The sequence below is a fragment of the Mirounga leonina genome, unplaced genomic scaffold (genome assembly GCF_011800145.1).
Source record: "Mirounga leonina isolate KUSES-001 unplaced genomic scaffold, KU_Mleo_1.0 Mir_101595, whole genome shotgun sequence".
NCBI lineage: Eukaryota > Metazoa > Chordata > Mammalia > Carnivora > Phocidae > Mirounga > Mirounga leonina.
In genome coordinates this window covers 10,251,580-10,274,298 of record NW_023270158.1, presented here as the reverse complement: position 1 = coordinate 10,274,298, position 22,719 = coordinate 10,251,580, and the positions used below count along the sequence as shown (strand labels likewise).

Below are 22,719 nucleotides of genomic sequence, written 5' to 3'. Positions count from 1 at the left end.
ACCCTGGGTTAACTGTGTTGTCTTGTTTTAAGAACTACTTTCAGAGATTAAATTCTAAATTCTCACGTTCTTCAAAAATCCATAGTTTCTCAGGACCAATGAGAAAACTGACCAGGTAGCCAAATGCCTGCAATTTTACCACTGACCATGAAGAAATGTACTTGATAGCTATTATACAAATCACTGGTCATTGGAGGAAAGATATTACATCATTCTAAGTAGTGTTATGCGTGAAATATAAATTTATTAAAAGATGAAATTCAAGGATGAGCTTTAGACTATTCTTATCACTGGCCTGTTTGCCAGGTACAGAAGACTATTTGGATGCTGAAGCATACTGTGAATATTTCCTCCACAGACGATAAAGAGCTTTCATTAGAACAAAAGAAGAGAAAAAAACCTATGGTCTGGAGAACAAAAGCTAAGAGTTCCAAGTTTTAGTGGCCATGTTTCCCATTGGGCTATTGTGTAAGAAGAGTAATCCTGTATTTTTTTTCCATTCACAAATGGAAAAGGGTAAAATTTTGCTTTATTTAAGCCCAATAGCAATAATCTTACATGGGTTTCAGAAAAATGATACACATTTTACTGTGGGATAATGAGGACCATTAGTTATTAGAGAGAACAAATTATTCTCTTTCAATTCAACACACTTATTCAATTCACTCATTTAATAGACTGTCCTCTATCCTTTTCACTAAAATGGCCTTCCCATCAGAACACCTGGCCATGCAACATGCCACCAGACAGACTTCAGGAGGTGTCTTGACAGGGAGAAAAACAGTCGGAGAATTTCCAAAGTGAAGCCACAGGATAAAACCAACACTTGATGCTTGCCTTTCATTTCAAGGAAAGTAGTATAAAAGCAATAGAAAAAGAAAAAGGTAGTTGAAAAATATACTTGCTCTCCACAAAAGAGTCTTAAAAATAAAAAATCATGAACTTTATAATTTTCCTAAATGAAATTATGCCATTATTCCTGATTTCTTTGTACTAACTAAAAGGACAAAGTATCAAACTTCACTGAAGTTTCAACATTGTAATACATTTCATTAGTCAAAGATAAAAACTACATTAAAAGCAAGAGAATTATTTTATGTCTGTGATTAGGCAGTTGGAGGGCTTGTATTTTACGTATACATTTGTACACTTCAACTTATTTAACAGTGTCAGTTCACTAACTGCAGTTTTTTTTTTATATAAAGAAAACAGATTTAGAATTTTAAAAACAAATTACAGTAATTTTATGCCTACAGCTTGCACCTCTTAGAAACCATGCACCCCCTAACACTCCCCTTACTTTCCCACCACTTTCCCACCTCCTCCCTCCTCCTTTCTAAAACCACAGGCTAAGTGAGAACTGGTAACAGGGGCCTCAAATCCTCTAGTAAAGAACAGCCACCCTGGTTTTTCACTTGGGGTGGAGGAATAAAGGATGCAGATCACAATGTGGCTCCCGCACAGGGCAGGGAGCAAAATGCCTGCAAAGAGCTGCCTGGAGACCTTCCACACTTTATACAGATCTTTATGGTAGCTGGCATTTGCTGTCCTGCAATTCACTAATGTGGACCTCCTATGGCTCTCCAATTCACTAATGTGGACCCCTCCTCCCTCCTAAAGAGGGAAAGATAAAGGACTACAAGATTTCTCACTAATGCAGGTAGATAGGTGGATACTGCTAGTGATGGCAGGAGGTGTAGTGGGAGAAGAGGGCAAGTAAGAACTGCTGTCAAGTGGCAAAAGATAAAAATCAGAAAAAGATTAAAAGGGGTGTAGCCACAACTCCGTAAGAGCTGAGGACACAGATCCTTCCAGGAGCTCTGACTGGCTACCTGGCACCAAGGGCTTGCAGGTCGGTGGCGGTGGGGGGGAGAGGGAGGACAGACGGGGACTGGGTGGGACCGTGCACAAGCATGGAGGGCTCCCGCTATGGACTGAGACTGGTCAGTAATAACATGAACCCTCTGAAGATGGGCCTCACAAGGCTACCAGCTTTGAAAATCATTTGCGAAAACTGGATTCACAAGGCAGCTGCAGTTAGGATAAAGTTCGTCTTTAACCAAGTCAAAATCTGCCCACTGTTTAATTTATAGTTATCTTACATATGACTCCAGAACCAACAGAATCAGTGTGGTCCCCTGTGGGACCAGTGCTGAGATACCCAAGCAGGCATCAGGCAACCCCTGGGCAGGCTCCAGCACCCTTCACTCAACAGCTCTTTGGCAGAAACACAAGGCTCTGCTCTTACCTTTTACATGTCCCTCATGAGGTTCTTCCGTCTACTCCCACTCAGCGCTGGATCACTGGGAAATTTACAACCAAGGAAGTAAAGGGTAGCACTTAGCCTCTAGGCCAGGTTCTTGGTGATACAAACAGAAAAACTGGGAGATCTACTCTTTAAAGAAATGGTTCCACTCTGGGGTTTTTGGTGCTTATGTTGGGGGGTGGGGGGTGGCGGCTACTGGCCTGGGGGGTGCAGCGGGTGCAGTGGGAAGAAAAGGGAGCGTAAGGAAAATGAAGCTCCTGCGACTTCACATCCACACCAAGCTGCTTGGGGACCACTGTTACAGGCTCTCTGAGCTAAGAACAAGACAGTAGAGTGTGCAGCACAGTGGTGAGGAGCACAAGATGTGGAGTCACAGAGAGCTGGGTCCCCATCCGTCCACAGCCAGCCACGAATGAGCTATGCGACAAGACCAAGTTAGTTACCTCTCTAAGCCTCGGCTTCCTTCCCTGTAAAATGGAGCGAATACAACAGACCCTTATGAGGTTGGTGCAAAGATTAAATTAGATAACATATGCAAAGTACTTATTACAGTATCCGACAGAGCAAGCCCTCAAGGCAGGGGCGAGAAAAAAGAAGGAAGCTAAAAACTACTGAGCACTTACACTCCTCTTCTCCCAGCTGAAGCTGTATAAACATCATCAAATACAACTCAACTATGAGAACACATTGTATGACGATTTGGGTAGCAGATTTTATCTTCCACACTATGTTTTGTTTAGGCAAATGTCAAAAATGAGTTTCCACTTCCAGAGCAGACAATGGTGGGGGGAGTGGAGTCAGGGCTGGCGGGCAGGAGCCCAGAAAAATACTCACCAGGGCAGGATGACAAACGTGTCACTTAACTCATTCATCTGTCCAATCCCAGTCCACACACGCATGGTGAGCACTATGTACAAATCTTTTTTTTCCTTTTCAAATTTTTATTCAAATTCTAGTTAGTTAACATATAGTGTAATATTGGCTTCAGGAGTAGAATTCAGTGATTTATCACTTACATACAACACCTAGGGCTCATCACAACAAGTGTCCTCCTTAATATCCATCACCCATTTAGCCCAGCCCCCACCTCCCTCCCTCCATGAACCCTCAGTTCTCTATCACTACGAGTCTCTTATGGTTTGCTTCCCTCTCTTTTCTTCCCCTTCCCATATGTTCATCTGTTTTGTTTCTTAAATTCCACATATGAATAGAATCGTATGGTATTTAGCTTTCTCTGACTTATTTCGCTTAGCATAATACACTCTAGCTCCATCCCTGTCATTGCACATGGCAAGATTTCATTCTTTTTGACAAAACTATGTACAAATCTTATAGACCGGAGGAGTGTGGACACATGTATGCAGAAGCCTGGCAAGAGAGTGGGATGTGGCTACTAACAATGCACACTGAGTACTCTCTCTGCTCCAGGCCTGTGCAGAGCATCGCATGTGCATCATTCTACTGGCCCCTCAGAGCAACTGCAGTTTACGATTCCAGAAACCAAGGCTTAGATCAAGGTTTAGAGGCTTGCAAAAGCCAAAGAGCTTGTGAAGAGCAGAACTAGCATGTAAGCCCAAGTCCCTATGATGTCAAAGCCAGACATTTCAATGAGAAGAGGGGGAGAATTTTCCACGAAGCAGGGACAGAATGAGCAATGCCTTATTTAGGGGATCCCTAAGTACACCAATTAAGAAAGAAGGCTCTTAGAAATACAGGTTGGAGCTCCAAAGTTAGAGTCTACAACTGCCAGAGTTAAAGACTGTGAGATGTCAGTGGCATCTGGACTTACTTATAGATCGTGAGGCACCATCTAAGGACTTTATCAGGCAGTATTCTAAAAAATATTCATCTTGGGCGCCTGGGTGGCTCAGTTGGTTAAGCAACTGCCTTCAGCTCAGGTCATGATCCCAGGGTCCTGGGATCGAGTCCCGCATCGGGCTCCCTGCTCTGCGGGGAGCCTGCTTCTCCCTCTCCCACTCCCCCTGCTTGTGTTCCCTCTCTCGCTGTGTCTCTCTTTGTCAAATAAATAAATAAAATCTTTAAAAAATAAAAATAAAAAAAATAAAAAATATTCATCTTTGCATACAATGAGCTAGAGTAACCATCTTAAATCAATGTAACTCTTTACATGCTGGTCATCTAGAAATGAAATCAGAGCAAGTAACGAAATACACTTCTAAGCATGAGGCAACAATCTGGTGCCACAGCAAAAAGTCAAAAAATGCTGAGGTTTCAGGGTTGACCAGCACCTCCTGGGATGATGAGAAATTAGGCATCAGCTAATTCCTGGAAGGTAACAGCATGCCTAGTTTTCAAAGAATTTAAAGTGAGAGTAGGACACTCACAGGGAAATGAATACTAAAAATTAAACTTTTTAATGTTAAAAAAGCTGTGTATTCTCACTTTATACAAAAATACATTTAGAGACAAGCGACAAGATAAACCAACCATCACAATACCATCAATCTCCTTATTAATGGAAGTTCACCAATTAAAGCTACAACAGTGTAAGCTCAGACACTGTCAGTGTGCCTAAAATCTCTTCATTCCTTTTCCTGTCTTCCCTCTCTTCCCTTGGCATTTACTGACTGAGTGCCTACTACGGAGCAGGCATGTGGCTATACAGGTAGCAAGCATATGAGGTCCATAGTCTATGAAGGGAGATAGACATTAACCAACCAACCACAAAAATAAATGCCCAACTATACACAAAGAAGTGCTCGACACATACCATACCTATAAACAAGGCTCACAACAGGTGAGGGAGGACTACGGGTACTGCTAAAGCCAGGTAAGAGGCTATGTGAGCCGGGGACACTTACCTAACCATGTTGCAATGAGAACAGCATCAATTCCATCTATTGGCTCACAGATCCGAGCCACGACTGGGTGGATCTGCTGAGCCAGGTAGTACTGGGTATCAATGGTTAAATTGTCCTGTTTCTGTAGCTGCTCAGGTGCATAGGCCCTCTGACTCGCAGTGAGGTTTGACCCATCCTACAAAAGGACACGATATAGGTAAGGTTGTAGGAAATTCAGTCACACATACATGGTTGGCCAAAAAGCGGGACAATAATTCAAACTTTATATATTCAATTCCAAACACCAAGAAGTCCTTTTGACCCACTGGTGAACATTTCATATGTAAGAGTAGGAAGATCAAGGAAAACATGTCACCCACTGTCCAAGAATGTAAATCCAGGATGTGTTGTGTTCTATTTTTTGTTGAAACAGGAAACCAACAAGATGGCATGACTAGATTAAATAATTCCACCTGCCATATCATAGAAGCACACTGAGAAGACTTGCTAAACTATTAGTCTAGTCAGAAAGGCCTTTTAGGAGTGATAAGAAAAAACATGTGTGGTCCTTTTATTGTTAATACAATCCATGCAAAAGCTCTAGTCATAATCTCATCTTTAAGGCCCCCAGGGTTATATTTTCTATGAGAGCTTTATGTATCAAGAAGCAATTGAGCAAGGAGAAAAGAAAGGGGTACGAAATCCACACAGTAGTAACTTATATACAAGATATAATAGACAGGAGTAAAATTAATGAGCTATCCTGGTGGAGTAGCAATGCTCTAGAAGCAAAATATTTGGCACTGGAATGAAGGGCATGCCATTTTGCACTGTTAACATGGCTCTCCTCAAGAAAAGAAAGATGGGTCGGAGAGTATCTTTTCAAAGGTTTCCTCTTAATAAAAATAAAAATTGTGTAATTCTATGTAAGTGGTCCATATACAGCCCTGTGGGTGAGGTCACCATCATCTGTGAATCAAAAAAAGTCATCACACTACTGGACCAACATCTGACAACTCACTCCACTCCTCTTTTCTACAACAACAGAATTTAATATTCAGACTAGTCAATTTTAACTATTCACAGTGCTAAGCTGCTCTGCAAAATAGACAACATGAACCCTATTCTTTCATTCCTGCTACAATCAGCTCCTTCTCAAGTCAGCGTCCAGCACAAAGCTGAGGCTACTTGCACACCACTGTCTTCGGACTGGAGGCAGGGGCCTCTTTCTCTGGCAATGCTCTTGATGGAAACAAACTGGAATGTTTATCAACTAGGTTCTACATAGTCTAGGATATAAGGAAATACTCAGAAAGCAAACCTTGGATTAAAAGACTTGCCAAATAATTTTTTTTTTCCAGGAGTTCACAACACTGTAAAAGAAATTAGGCAGAATTCATCACCTTTAATTGTTGCCCTTTGTGAAGTCTGAATTATTAGATAAGAGTAAGATGAGAGCCAATGACAAAGAGTGTGAAACATTCCTGGGCAGCATCTTTACGCGCTACAACTATACTCAGACTGACTTAATTAACTAACACCTGAAACCTGATCAATTTACAGAATTGTATTTTTTTTTAAAAAAAACTGGTCTGTCCTTAAGATTACAGCAATACTGAGGGGCACCTGGGTGGCTCAGTCAGTTGAGCATTCGAATCTTGATTTCAACTCAAGTCATGATCTCAGGGTCAGGAGATCGAGCCCTGCATTGGGCTCTGCGCTAGGTGTACAGCCTACTTGAGATTCTCTCTGACCCCCCCTTAAAAAAATAAAGATTATATAGCAATGTTAAGTTTGCCACTTTTTAATGGTGAATAAAAATCAAATTTATACAGGGGTGCCTGGGTGGCTCACTCAGTTAAGCGTCTGCCTTTGGCTCAAGTCATGATCTCAGGGTCCTGGGATCGAGCCCCCTGTCGGGCTCCCTGCTCAGCAGGGAGTCTTCTCTCTCCCTCTGCCCCTCCCTCTAACTCGTGCTTGCTCACTCACTCTCTCTCAAATAAATAAATAAAACCTTTAAAAAAAATCAAATTTCTACAGGCAATTTTTCTTTAAAGGCATGTGAGTTACTTTCCAATATATCATTAGAAGATGTTCTCACAGTAAGTCAAATTTTTTAAAAAAGCAGTTGAAAATTTCTAAGCATATCCTCAGTTAAGAAAGTTTTTATTTTAAATAACCATATGAAGCACCAGTTTTAACACTGACCCAAACATATTTCTTACTGTATTTAAAAAATCTGAATCCAAACATGACTAAATTCAAAAGAATTGGTAAGACAGGTTTTGCTGTGTTGTGTTGGGAAAACATTCAGGCCGTGACATAAGATATATCCCTCACAGACCTAATTCTAAAACTTAGCAAGATCCCATGGTATACGCAATAACGCGTGGCATACACCTTTAAAACCAGATTAAGAAGCAATGTTGGTCTCCCCCTCCGATTTCTTCCTGCTATCTTCTTCTTTTTTTCTTTTTTTTTAACATATAATGTATTATTTGTTTCAGAGGTACAGATCTGTGATTCAACAGTCGTAATGTATGGTGATTAACATAATAAAAAAAATCAAAAACAAAAAAATAAAGTTTTTAGTTGTACAGCATAGGAAAGATAGCCAATGGTATTGTCATAGCTTTGTATGGTGACAGATTATAGCTACACTTGTAGTGTGCACAGCATATCGAATAGACTTGTCAAATCACTATATTGTAAACCTGAAACTAATGTAACACTGCGTATCAACTATATTTCAATTAAAGAAATACTATTCTAAAAAAAAAAAAAAAAAAGGGAAGCAATGTTGGCCTTCCTTGAAATGTCTATGTAGTAATTCGTGAACTTCACAAAGTACATACTTCACAGAGACAACCAGGTACAGTCAATTCATTCAAAACTATGTCGTCATCTTTAGTAGGAAACTAAGGGAAAAAAGTTATTTAAATGGGTGACAAGTGGGCCCCTTAAAACAATTATGTTAAAGGCATGCCTTATGGAAATTATGTCTAATGAAAGTTAAATAATTGAGGATTTAAAACTTAACCAACAAGTGGAACTTGACTTAAGATCTCAGCAAATAATTCACATAGGTTTTACAAGGCGACAAACTACAATATAAATCCGACACCAAAAACATTACTCTCTGAACTCATCTGAATTTATAGTCAGAGTAAACTATCAGTAGAGTACCACAGTCTAAATATAAATTTCAAACAAAACAGAACCTGTCTAGGAGACATACTATTCGTGGAGGGCACCTTTGCTTAGAGCAGTATAGTTCTCTTTCAAGTATATCATCATACATTTTCAAAAAGATATTCTAAAAATATGGTTTTGTTAAGAAACAGAATAATTTGAGTGCTTAAAAGCAAAAGAGGTAGGGAGCTTTGTGGCTCACAAACATGCTCAGAGTGGGCCTAACCCACTGCTAGGGAACAGAGGCAAATTAAAGTCCTACAGCTTTTCTTGGGATACAATGAGAAGCATAAACAAAAAGAAACATGAACTGTAGTTTTAATAAGCAAGAAAGTTAAGGCCCAGCACCAGTGGATGGGGAAAATATTTAAAATACATAAAATTTGATTTATTATACTATATCAGCATCAGCATTTTTGAGCTTCTCTAGCTCAATAAGACCTGGGAAAAAGAAATCATATCTAGACATCAATCATATCTAGACATCAACGAACATAACCTTGACTTTTAAATCTATCGATCATACTACCATACATCTCCATTCCAGATTTAGCCAAAACATAACTGTGACTGGATTTCATTATTAGATGTTATTTCATGGAACCTATGTAATTTTTCAAAGCTATATAGCCATCTGCTCCTGTCATTAATAGTCTAAGAGCTTTTCCATGTATGTGAAGTCATAAGTGAAAAAAAACTAGCCTATTTACCAAAATCTTTATTTGCATAATATGAAAATTGTTTTTTTGAGATGAGACTTGTCAGAGGCAATATGCAAAGCACATTAAGGGCTTGAGCGAGTCAGACATTTATGGAAATATTTTCCTGCAGGAATTGGCTTTCTGTAACAGTTCTTAATCAAGGGTAACCCTAGGAGGGAGACAGAGTCAAGTGCTGATTCCTGTCCATGTACTTAAATCATTTGTTATGTACATCATCCACAGTACCGAGCAGATATTAGCAGATAATTTCTAAATTCTAAAAGACTCTATGATTTAAAAACACACTGATTGTAGTTTGACAAAGATCAATCATAATGCAATGAAATTTAAGGCTTATCTAATTTTTTTACTGTAATAACAAAATGCAACAATTAATTAAAGTCTTATAACAGACATATTATGCCTTTTGGTAAGTATACCACACCACAGTAATTTTAAAGAATTTGGAAAGAGGCTGTGACTTTTTTTCTTTTTTCCAAAAGGAAGAGATGAGACCTCTCCTTTGTTCCAACTGGAGTTAAGTGCTTTCAAAGAAAAAAACTGCTCTTGTGTCCCACCCCTCTCTCCTCATCCCTGTCAGAGGCACACTACTCTCCAAAGAAACTGGTTAGTGGTTTAAACCTATGTTCCAAAAAGGGTAGAGGTTCCTCAGAGATGCCACATGGAAGAGGAAGAAGGCAAGGAGGTGGGTTTTAGGCCCCCTCCACTCAAAATACAACAAACAAACTGGTGAGATCATTTGTGTTTTCCTCCTAAGGTATGTTTTTGGGGTCTCACACCCTTCTCCATATTATCAAGCACTTCATATTCTTTTCAAGTAACTCTTTGAACATAAGCTAGGGAAAAATGTATTTACTCTCTTATTCCAAGTATTCATAATAGAATCTGTGGCAAAAGGAATGATGATGGACTGCTGCTGGACATATGACCAAACCTATATACAGTTTCACTGAAGTTAATTTAGGGTCGAAACAGCACCTACTGTTATGCACCTGTCTCACCAAAACAATTTCAGTGAACCAGGACACTGGTCTTAAATATTTTTTGAAAATTTTAATAAAATATGCCATAGCTCTAATGCTTCAAATGTTATAAAAACAACCAAACTAAGCCATCTCTTCATACCATCAATTATTTGGAAGACCATTAAATAAGACACTGTGGTGATCTGAGTTTTACTTTGGGTTATGGGGTCCAGGAGTCTTATTAATAGCTTCAGTTTTACCTGACAGATGACATATGACACGGTATCTCCAGCTTTCACCTTTCTGCCCCCTTGAGAATTCATCCAGAGGGCAACATGTACATGAGGTAGGCTTTTTTTATCAGGGTAATCCTGGGGATCCTTTGTCAATGCCTAAAAGAGGAAACAAAAAGCCCCAAACTTTAAATCTCTTCTCACACAGATATACACTAAACACATCTTTCCTAGAATCCTATCTGCCACATAAACATAAAAAGAACAGAAGCTGTATGTAGAAAACAGTGCCGCAGTCTTTAGACATTCCATCCTTAAGGCTCCTCCCTCCTTCACTTACTAACTAATATAACCAGATGCAACTCTGGCAAAAAAGAAATAGAAGTTTATGGGCCATGGCACGTAATACTTGCATATAAAAAAATTAAGACTACAAATTCAGTTTTCTACCAAGCCTTTAGTTTCTCTTAATGTCTGCAATTCCCTCACTGAATTAAGTGGTTAGTAAAGACTGATGGAGATCGGCTACTCTGACTTAATGATCTGTTTCTCGAAGGCTCCTCTAGCTTAAATAAATCTCAAAGATACCAGAAATCGGTGGATTTATTCACACTGTCAATTTAAGCTCTACAAAGGCAGAAAGAATGTGTTTCTAAGAGAAAGTAAGCCCCATGAGAGCAGGAACATGTAAGCCTTGCTTGCCGCTGCATTCAGTGCTCAAAACAATTCTTGGCGTACAGTAGCAAACAAATGTTTGCAAAATTATTTCGCTCACTCTGCAATAATTCACTAAGTTCAAGCACTGTAAAGTACTGTGAGATGAGTAAGACAGTCATTAGTCCTAAGTCATCTGCTATTAGTAGATGATTCCTCAATCTGCGAATAAAATCTCTAAAATAAGCCACATGTGCCATAAGGGAGATGTGAACAGTATGAGGGAGAGAGTTTAGAGAGGCAAAGATCACTTCCATCTGAGAGCAGAAATCATAGGAGAAAAAAATTTGAGCTGGCATGTGAAGAAAAAGAGGATTTTAAGAAAAGGTGACAGGAGCAAGAACATTCTGGGCAGAGATAAAAGCAAAAGTTAAAAGCAAGAGGTACCACAAAATACAGTCCATCAGAATGGAATTCAGTATGCACAAAGGGTAGGAGGGAGATATCGAGCTCTGTGGTGGGTTTCAAAAGACAAGAGGAGGGGTGCGTGGGTGGCTCAGTTGTTAAAGCATCTGCCTTCGGCTCGGGTCGTGGTCCCAGGGTCCTGGGATGGAGCCCCACATCAGGCTCCCTGCTCCGCGGGAAGCCTGCTTCTCCCTCTCCCACTCTCCCTGCTTGTGTTCCTTCTCTCGCGGTGTCTCTCTCTGCTATAAATAAATAAATAAATAAATAAAATCTTAAAAAAAAAAAAGAAAACAAGAAGCATTTAAAAAAAAAAAAAGACAAGAGGAAGAAGGGCTGGGGACAGGGTGCCCCATGACTAGACCACCTCAACATGGTCTGCAGACCACTGGGGGTTCCAGATAGCCTTTCAGGGAGTCGAGAGGTCAACATTATCGTACTAACAATACTGTTTGCACTGGTGATGCAGAAGCAATGGTAGGTAAAGGTTCTGATGCCTCATAAACACGAATCAGGGCAGCCACACTGAACTGTGCTACCACTTGTATTCTTCACCACCACACACTCAAGAGTCTCTCTCTCTCACACACACACACATGCCACTTTCATTAAAGAATGCCCTTCATGGAAGAGCAAACGTTACTAGTTTTTTTAAGCTCCTGACCCTGAACAGAAGGCTAGTATTTTATGTGACAAAATAAGAAGTACGCACAAGGCATGTCTACTGTATACTGAAGAATGAAGGTTGCTTGAGGAAAAGCACTTGTGCAACTCTTCAGAGTTGCAAGCTAAACTAGCTGCCTTGTTCATAGAACAAAATTCTTCCTTGCAAGGATGACAGGCCAGCTACTGCTATTCAAACATGGGTCTCTGGCAGACAATTTCTCAAAAAAGAATGGAGTGAGCCTGCAACTTCAAGAATAACAACCGGCAGGGGCGCCTAGGTGGCTCAGTCGGTTAAGCGGCTGCCTTCGGCTCGGGTCATGATCCCAGAGTCCTGGGATCGAGCCCCACATCGGGCTCCCTGCTCGACGGGAAGCCTGCTTCTCCCTCTCCCACTCCTCCTACTTGTGGTCCCTCTCTCCTGTCTCTCTCTCTGTCAGATAAATAAATAAAATCTTAAAAAAAAAAAAAAATAACAACCGGCAGTATGTCTTGCCTACGATAAAATTCAACCTTTCAAGCACAAATTAGAATTTTGGAAAACTTGTTCGCATTTATGTGAGCTTGACAGTTTCTCAATACTTAAAGACATTTCTGATGATACAGGTAGGAATATTTTAAAATGTGATTTTTGATAATGAAATGCATCAATATTTGGAAGATCTGTAAAACCCAGGAGACTACCATTTCACAAATGACCAAAGCATAATATCATGCATCAGTAAAATATCTAATTCAAGTACAACACAGACCAACAGATTTTCATGTGAGAATATGAAAAGTTCACTGATAAGGTTTTAGATTTCCACATTACAATAATCTTTTTTTTTTTTTAAGATTTTATTTATTTATTTGAGAGAGAATGAGAGAGAGCACATGAGAGGGGGGAGGGTCAGAGGGAGAAGCAGACTCCCTGCCGAGCAGGGAGCCCGATGCGGGACTCGATCCAGGGACTCAAGGATCATCACCTGAGCCAAAGGCAGTCGCTTAACCAACTGAGCCACCCAGGCGCCCCACATTACAATAATCTTTATGAAAATGCCACTTAGATAATACTGGTGTAGAATCAAAGAAGAAAATATACAAATATCCAGAGAAAGTCCTGAAATATTTCTTTTTCCAACTATGAATCTGTGTGAAAATGGATTTTCTTCCTATACTTCAACCCAAACCACACATCACGACAGACTGGACACTCAAGCAGATATGAGAAGCCAGATGTCTTCTACCAAACTAGACATTACAGAGATTTGCAAAATTTTAAAATGATGTCACTCCTCTGGCTAATTTTTCTTTGTTTTGAAATATATAGCTACTTTTCAAGGAAAAACGTTATTTTTATAATCACATACTGGGTTTATTGCTATTTTTAAACAAGTACATAAATGCTTTAAAAGTTTGTTTTAATTTCTAACAGTAAATATTAACACAGGCCACATAAACAAAAGCTCTTACAGTCCTCAATTATTTTAAGAGTGTGCAAGTGTCCTGCGACCAGGAAATGTGAGAAATGCTGGAGAATAAAGCAGGTCTTCCAACATGGCTGCACATACCCATGTCGTGTCCACTTTCTAAATCATACACTCAAGTGCAGGAGAGTGCCTAGGAAATGCTCCAAGTATCTGAATCTCCTCTAACCTGCATTATGCAGAGTCTTGATTGACTTGAACGGGTAATACTGCATAGAAATCTTAATCAATAGAACTCTACTTAAAAAAACCATTATCTTCTTCAATTGACTATACTTTAGAGCAATATTAAGAAATTCTGAATTTCATGTGACATACTTTCCAGTTATTAGATTGGGGCTATTTGGGGATCTTACAAGCTAGTTTTAGAAGGCTTGATTTAAAAAAAAAAAATGCTTCCTGGCGGTTAAGGCTCAAGTTAACCAGGGCTATACAAATCAGCTGTGAAGTATTTTGTGTTACTTTATGAAAAATATCTAGGCTAAGATTGCGGTAATTCAGAAAATCACACATGATGTTTTTCAGTTTTAACAACAAGGGTTAAAATCTCTAGAAAGGCAAATCTCACCACTTTACCCCTCCACCCTAGGCTAGCCTCCTATTTTCAAACCCTCCCAAGATCACAAAAATATCTGTAACTACAGATATACAGATATTCTGTCATAAGACCATCCACAACCAGTGACATAGACTCTTCCATTCCACTCTCCTTTGAAAGTGATGAAATGTAAAAACTGAATGGCTCACAAGTTTTAAACATTGTAAGTATTCAGACAGATGTTGATCAAGACACATCACCTTTAACATAAATAACTTGCTGTAAACAGACTTAGGAATAACTATGATATAGATAGTCCTTTCATCAGAATTCACTGCACGTCTGTCAACACTGCAGAAATCCGTTTTCTTCATTTAAAAAAAAAGTATAAAAATATGGGACAGGAAATATCTTTGAAAGACCATTTCCATCTTGTAAACATGGACCATGCTTTGCTTATTCAATTTTATATCCCAGAATGTAGCACTGTGCACACACATTGATGAATGGAAGAGTAGGAAATCAAGTGAATTCTTTTAATATTCACTGAACAACTGTTATTTGCCAGCTACTATGTCAAGGGAAATGGAGAAGAGAAAGACAATAAGTCACAATTTTAGCTCTGCCACAGAGAATGAAGGCACAGCCCTAATCACATTAAGTATTACTATTATTGTTTTGAATAATGATGTCACTATAAATTGGTAATTAGTGAAGCTGAATGATGGATACACGGGGATTCATAATACCATTTTCTACGTTTATATATAAGTTTAACAATTTCAATAGTAAAAACCTCAGAATAACAAGATTGCAGACTGTTCACGAGCACTCGGAGACTACCAGTGCGTCCGGGACTCCAGTTTCTTTGCGTACTAGTCATACTGTGTCATCATTCCTATAAGATGACAGTGTGGGCGCAGTGTTCTTCTGCCAATAATGTGGTCATGTTTGGATTCAGCCTTCCAAACTCCTGACTGGAACCCCTTGGGATAGAGGGTCCACATTTCTAAGAAGGCAGATCGTGTCAGGGATACAATCTGTACAACCGATGCAAAAACTGATCAAAGGAAGACTGAAGTCATAACTCCTACTCATGCACATTTCTGAGACAGACCAAACAAAATCTGAAGGGAAATTGCTTTTGAGATGTCACAGGTGATGCCACGCCAATGGATAAACACTGCATCGCTTCAAGTGAAGAGCTAGTGCCAAAACACATGGCCTCTAACAATATTTGCTTCTATTTTTTTGTACTTCCATGTAGAAATGTCTTTTTTTGTGACATTAAAGACATCATGGTTAAGGTGTAGGAAATAAATGACTCACTTAAGAGTAAATACTAATCCTAAGGATATGCATAGAAAATATTCATCTTCTCTAAAAAACAAAGAAATGTAAATTAAATGTAATGGTGAGGCACTGTTTCACATTATGATAGCACTATTTTATTTAAAGATCACCAATGAACTATCACCAATACAAGCAAATCTGTGGTGAACCTGGCACACACATTTTGTTATCAATGGGTATCACCCTTTTACAAAGCAATTTGGCAAGAGCCATCCAGATATTCGCATCTTTTGACTCAAGTAATTCACTTCAAGGAACCTAAACTAAGAAAATAATTCATCCAGGGCGCCTGGGTGGCTCAGTCGTCAAGCGTCTGCCTTCGGCTCAGGTCATGATCCCGGGGTCCTGGGATCGAGTCCCACATCGGGCTCCCTGCTCAGCGGGGAACCTGCTTCTCCCTCTGCCTCTCTCTGTCTCTTATGAATAAATAAAATCTTAAAAAAAAAAAAAAAGAATTCATCCAAAAGCAAAAAGATTAAGATAGAAAGATGTTCAATACAGTTATTTCCAGTATCCAAAATAATGTAAATAATCAAACAGAAATTTTAATGTATCAGTGAAATATAAGATTAACACGATCATTTTTAAGATAATATAGAAATGTGAAACAATCTGTTTATGTCAAATAAAAACAGATTTCAACATAAAATATATTGTAATTGCTTCAGTGTAAAAAATAAAATAAATAAAATAAAAGAGTAAGGAACCGTGCAAAAATGACAAGCATCACTTTAGCACAGGGGTATCATGAATGAGTCTTAACTCTAAGTCTTCTATTTAATGTCATCATTAGATTCTTTTTCATTAAAATTCCTTTTTTGTATCAGCTTTGACAACGAAATCTATTTATCACAAAATGGGTAAAATGGTATTCGCGAAATTAGCTTCTGAATATGTATGGGTACTCTTTTTAAATGGGGGGAAAAAAGGAAATCGGCAACCTAACATCTTATATTACACAGCACTTTGGAAACCAAGGTTTTATTTTTCAAATTAGGTAAGGAAAAATATTCCTCATTTTCAACAACTAAGACTGTCCATAAAGTCTAAATTACATAGTTGAAAAAGATAATAAAAGCGCAAGTGCTCTGGTTACAAAGAAAATGCTATTGCCATCTTAATTCTAAAGAAGTATCTATGTCCAAAAAAAGCATTCTGATTACAGTACCTCTAAGGATCACCTTCTGTGAAAGTCACACACACACACACACACACACACACACACACACACTCTCTCTCTCTCTCTCTCTCTCTCTCCCTCTCTCTCTCTCTGTCTCCATCTTTCTCTAAGCTTACAGGCCTGTCCTCCCAAACAACTATAAATGAGGAGGACTATGGAGAAGGTAATAATCTCTAGTCCCCTAAACATCAACTACATCGCTCCATAGAATCTCTGGAAATGAGGCTTCCAACAAGTAAGAAATGCAGAGAGAAGGCCCCTGTGGCTGACAGGGCAGCACCAGTGGCTGGAAGAGGAAGAGTGGTATGCTAACGCTCCATCCGTGAGTTAGTTGTTAAGCAGCTTTCATCACCAGCTAGAATTTATTTCGATTGCAAGGATGAGGTGGTTCTTCAACTAGCTGAAGGAGGCGAAAAACACATGGCAGCAGCTGGGCTCAGCAATAAATGCTACATTTACCTTGTTAATTTCAAACTGGCTCACTGGGACACTGCCATTTAGCACATTTTCTCCAATTTCTATTAACCTCTTCTGAATGTTTTCCACTATAGTGTCTCGGCTTTGATCAGAAAGAATCTGGCCAATGACAAAGCTGCAAAGGAAGAGAGGGATTCATTTTTTTAATATTATACTTTATTAATAAAGGAGAGAAAAGGAAGATAAATGCCATTAGATTAACATGTGGACAAGAGCTGTACTGAAAGCTAACATGAGGGTGAATGTCCAAAAGGCCGTTACTATTTGTTTTTTAACATTAACTCTACCAAAGGTTTACCAACCTTGGAATGTCAGGTTTGCCCTTAAACATACAGACCATTTTCTAATGCAGCAGCTAATGCTTCATACAAAATGTGGACAGAGAAAGGTATGTGTTCCATCCACAACTGTATATATGCAATTACAAAATTCACAAGCAGTTATACTCTACTCATAGGTTAAAATTTAAAAGACAAAAATTTCTCTTTCCCCATAAAGCACCAAGTTATTACCTCTGATACCACCAAGCTGAGATGACCATTAGCTAGGTAAGCAGAAATATAGTTCTTTATGCAAATTTTTTAAAACCCAAAGATTTCAAATTTCTTTCTTCAGCTTCATTATATTCCTCAGTGTTCTCCAACCTTATGCTATCCCTGAAAAACTTACTATTCTACCAGACCCCCTCAAAAAACAAGGGAAAAAAGAAAAAGAAAAGGAGTAAGGAAGCCAATATTTTATCCATTTCTGAGAAAATGCAGAGTGAGGGTTTGACAGCTGCATTATAATTTGTCAGAAAAAGAACCCTGACAAAAACATTTGTATAGCTTTAATTACTAATACATTTCTAACTCAGAGAAATTTACTTCCATTATGATGCATCTTTTCTTAGAAAACACAAAGCTGAAGAGAACACTCTAATCGACAGTCTATACAAAGTAGTTTCATCTTTGGGTACATTTGGGGGCAATGAAGCATTTCAAACTTCATTTCATAAAAGGCTAAAAGTGACCTATAGTCGGATGATCAACTTTGCCTAATCAAGAGTGGTTTTGCAGAAGCAACAATTGCTCAAGCTCCCAACTTGAAAGCAAGAGGACTGGAAAACAAGTAAAAAGTGTGAATATTTGGCAATATTAAAATTAATTTAAATTTTGCTTTAAAGAAAAAAATTCTTCTATTTTCAGAATTGGGCAGGTTCATCAGACAGGAATATCTAAAATGATGGTACATTAAATACCTAAGGATTCAGGCTTTTCTAAATGGATGCTTTATAAATTAATGTGACCCTTTAAAAAAAAAAAAACAGGCCTTAGTATCACAATTTCCAGTCTCAGATGCAAAACTAAAGGATCAGCCATGACATTTATTATTTGAGGTACTTATGTATTTGAAAACTAGCTCTTAAATTAATCTAAGATTAGTAAGAATCTTATTTTTTTTTTTTCCTAGAGATTCATAAGAATCTTTACACACAAATGATATGGATGGGAACAAAGTCTCAGTCCATGGTCCACTATGAATCCCAGAATATTTAAGCTACAACACGGGAACACCTTAACAATTATGTTCCTAAAGAGGCTCTACAATGATTCAGGAACATAACACAAGGCACTTTCTAATAAGAATATGAAAGCAAACAAAACAGACACAAGCCAAAATCAACGAAACTAACTCTGTAGGGAGCTAAAATGTGAAGGTTCACCCTCACTGTGAGTTACAACTCCTAAGATGTATCTTACAGCAAGTACCTCTTACTGAGCAAATTTAGCTTTTGCTAAGTTTTAATCTACCTGAGAAATTCTACTCCAAATAAGTGAGAAGCATTAATATGTAACAACAACAATAACAAAAGAAGTTGTGTCCCTTGGGCTTGGCAGAATCACAGATCTTCTCCATGTCATTAATACTCCAAGTTTTTACAGACAAACAAAAAAAGCAAAAATGAAAGCTGAACTCACTTTCCAGTTTCTTTAGCAAGATCACACCAGTCTCTTCTAACTATATCTAACCCTTTCAGCTCCTGTTTGGTGGAGTAATTCCCATCTGACGTTGGCTCAACAACCAGAGCACCATACTTCTTTTTCTTCAGCAGTAGCAGAGACTTGAAAACACCATCAATGTCTATTTCAAGCAGTTTGTACAACTTGTTCACTTCACTTTTTACCTGTGAAAATTTTAAGCATTAATACTAGCTTCTCAAACATCTACCAGGGAGAAGATGAACATGCTACAAACTTCCAAGAGTTAATCTAAACAGAACTTGAATTCACACAAGATTAGAATGCATTTACTCAGGTGATACACAAAACATTATTATGTTGAGTATGATGCAAAATCACGGAAAGAGCACAGGGACAAAAACAGATTGGAAAAAAAAACAAAACACAGTAATATAAATATATCATCCCATTCAACCAAAGGACAGAATTGGCAGGTCTGCCCCAGGAAATTTACAAAAATTATGAAATAGTCTTTTTGAATCTAAAAACCAAATGCTTATATACTTACCTCCAAATTACTGGATTAGAGATTAGATAGTCCAACAAGTAGATACATGGCTAGAAATAAGTAAAACTTGGACTATTAAAATAATGTCTAAGGGGCGCCTGGGTGGCTCAGTTGGTTGAGTGTCTGACTCTTGGTTTCGGCTCAGGTCATGATCTTAGGGTCGTGGGATGGAGCTCCATATCAGGCTCTGCACTCAGTGCAAGAGTGTGCTTGAGATTCTCTCTCTCCCCCCCCCCTCTGCCCCTCCCAAGATTCATAAGAATCTTTACACTCTCAAATAAATAAATAATCTCTCAAAATAAAAATAATATATCTCTCTCAAATAAATAAATAAAATCTTTGAAAAAATATCTAAGATCTCCCTGTACCTCCCAAAGCACCTTACATATAAGGAAATACCTATATTTTGAAGAAAAAATGACCAGTCACTTGTTCTTTATTGATAGGATCAAGGCACAGCCAATCACCTCTAGGGAAAATACACAGCTTTTTGAAGTCTAAGATGAGGACAATAGGCCAGGCCTGTTCTCAGGTGAAGCCTACAGGTCATATTTCACACATATTAGTGGAGAAAGGCAGGAAGTTGTTACTTTGTAAGATGTTATCTTAGTTCTAGTTTATTGGGATAAGATCTTAACATAGCAAGTACTCAAGAAACACTTGCTAATTGTAAACTGCAATTAGGAAGCAACAAATGATTACTTTTAAATCATAAATGTGTGTACATGTATGTAGATAGGTGTTTATCCATATCAGCGTATAAAACCCATCTGCATACTACTAGAGATATATTTCTCCTCATGCATGATAATGTGATAAGTATAAATATGACCATATTTTATTTTTAAAAGATTTTATTTATTTATTTGGGGGGGGAATAGCACGAGCGGGGGTGGGGGGTGGGGAAGGGGAGAGGGAGAGGGAGAAGCAGACTCCCCGCGGAGCAGGGAGCCTGACTCAGGGCTCGATCCCAGGACCCCCGGGATCGTGACCTGAGCCCAAGACAGATGCTTAACGACTGAGCCACCCAGGTGCTCCCATATTTTAAATTTAAATTTAATTTTTTTTTGCTTTCTTATCAGAAAGTTGACACAGGGTATATCACAGGATGTGAAGCAGTGTGAACCCCCTGGCAAGACCAAAGCAGCAGCCAGAGTCAAAGATACCACTGTAGCCAGGCTTAAGCCCAACATCACCGAAGTGTGAGAACATCACTGTCACCAGCCTTAGAAACAAGATGAAAACATCTCACACTGTTTTCAAAGTAAAAATGTATTTATCATTTAAGGAAAAAATACTCTTTTGAATTTTACCCTTAAAAACAAACAACTGGAGTAGAGGTTAAGAAAAATAAGAGGATGAGGAAATGAGAAGCACTGCTTATTTTCAGAAGCACACATGTACACATACATGAATTTATAAAGTTCCATGTTAAAAGAGAATTCACAAAAGTAGGTAAAACAGATAATTTCATCAAATTATCTCACCTTGTTTCCCAATTTATATACTTCTTCCAGATCAGTGCTGTTGGTGTTTATCATAATTGAATCTGTATCTCCATAAATAACTTCAAGATTCATCTAATAAAAAGCAAAAATTATAAAATTTAACAACAAAAACACAGTGATCATCATATACAATGAAACTCAAGATTTTCTATGCTGCAGAAATTACAGGTTCCATTGATTTTTCAAAAGTTTATGTTTATTCTTATCCATATTGTCAGAGGAGTACAATCAAAGATTAAGCTCCAATAAATGAGAAAGGAAAGCCACTGTCACATTAAGAAAATCTAGCTAATTTTCTTAAAACAAATAGCAGAGTGGCAGGGGAAATGTCTAGTTTTCAACTGAAACAAACTGTGGAACTGAATAATATAAAGGAGGATAAGAAACTAGGAAAGGGGGTGTCTATACTTATCCACTGTACCATTAAGCTTAGTGGTCATGGCAATTTATAAAGCAGAAACATAATGCATTTTTAAAATTCAGGGGCACAAATCCATATGAAATTCTTCACAGTTTCAAACAGTATTCAGTAGAATATGAAGAATGCCAAAAAAAAAAAAAATCAATCATAACAAACAACACTAGAGCACATACAGTATAAAGGCCTGGAAGTAAACTCTAATTAGCTCTGTTCCTAATTTGCTTGAAACACTCACATATAGGCTTCAAGCAGCGGCTAGATCATATCAGTGTTAGTAAAAGAAAAAAGCTATAATCCATTAGGAGGGATTATAAACGTAAACTAGGCATCCTAAGAAGCCATTTCCAGTCTGTTTGGGTTACAATTTTCCTTGAATACAAAAACGTCACGAGGTATGATATTTAAGAGTCATTGTATAATGAAAATGCTCAGCATTACCTTCTGTACCATCTCCTTTGTATGCATCAAAATCTAAATGAAAGAAAAAGTCAAGATTAATGCATTACATAGATACAAAACCATAAACATAAGTACACAGAGACAGATAACCCAATGACTGGTCATACATTTTAAAGCTCTTCATGGTTTTCTAACTACAACCCTCAAAATAACAGTAATATCAACATAATCTAAAAGTAAGTTGGCCTCTACATTGATCCTTAGCCAGAGATATGTAAGTAGCTCTACATTAATATCTATTTAAGATTTATGTAAAGATCTATTTTTAATAAACATGCGTAATAAAAACATCCCTTTATTATATGGCAAAAAGGCAAACTCTTCTCATTACTAGTATTTAGAAATAACTGCATGGCTGAAAAACAAAAGCTTAACAGAGCATTTCAAATCTGGCAATTCTTACCCATGGTATTCAAAATCTTAAAAAGTGAAAAAAAAATATATATGCAGTAGATTTAAATTTCTTCTCAAGACTGTAGATTTCCTGAAGGCAGAGAGTAGACCTTCACATATTCTCTGGAGCTAGCCCAGTGCCCAGTACAAAGGTGGGGCTCAATAAATATTCAGTGAATGGAGACAAACATCTAGATAATATGTGTAGACAGGACTGCCCCTAGACCCATATAGCCGCAGACAGGAGACATGTATTACAGAGCCCTGTAAATCCTGAACTTAGATTATCTTTTACATCTACCCCTTACTTTCCACTTCCACTGCTTCCTCTCCTTTATTACAGTCTCCTCATTTTGTTCAGGCATTCGCTGTCCTATGTTCTCAGAGAAGAAAGGCCTTCCCTTGTCCTGGGGGTGGTGAGTGGTGGTGAATATGGATTAGGGCAATCGATT

General features: G+C 38.2%; 1 protein-coding gene across 3 annotated transcripts in view; it reads right to left on the bottom strand.

Annotated features, from left to right (window-relative positions):
* The window catches only part of POLA1 (DNA polymerase alpha 1, catalytic subunit), a 296,908-nt gene that overhangs the window by 157,560 nt on the left and 116,629 nt on the right, over nucleotides 1–22,719 (bottom strand). For all 3 annotated transcript variants that reach the window (XM_035001019.1, XM_035001027.1, XM_035001036.1), the window contains exons 27-32: nucleotides 21,854–21,886; nucleotides 20,974–21,066; nucleotides 18,937–19,142; nucleotides 16,958–17,090; nucleotides 10,207–10,338; nucleotides 5,089–5,263 (exon numbers count right to left, since the gene is read on the bottom strand). In XM_035001019.1, coding sequence (XP_034856910.1) covers nucleotides 5,089–5,263; nucleotides 10,207–10,338; nucleotides 16,958–17,090; nucleotides 18,937–19,142; nucleotides 20,974–21,066; nucleotides 21,854–21,886 — 772 coding nt within the window. The remainder of the gene's footprint in view (nucleotides 1–5,088; nucleotides 5,264–10,206; nucleotides 10,339–16,957; nucleotides 17,091–18,936; nucleotides 19,143–20,973; nucleotides 21,067–21,853; nucleotides 21,887–22,719) is intronic.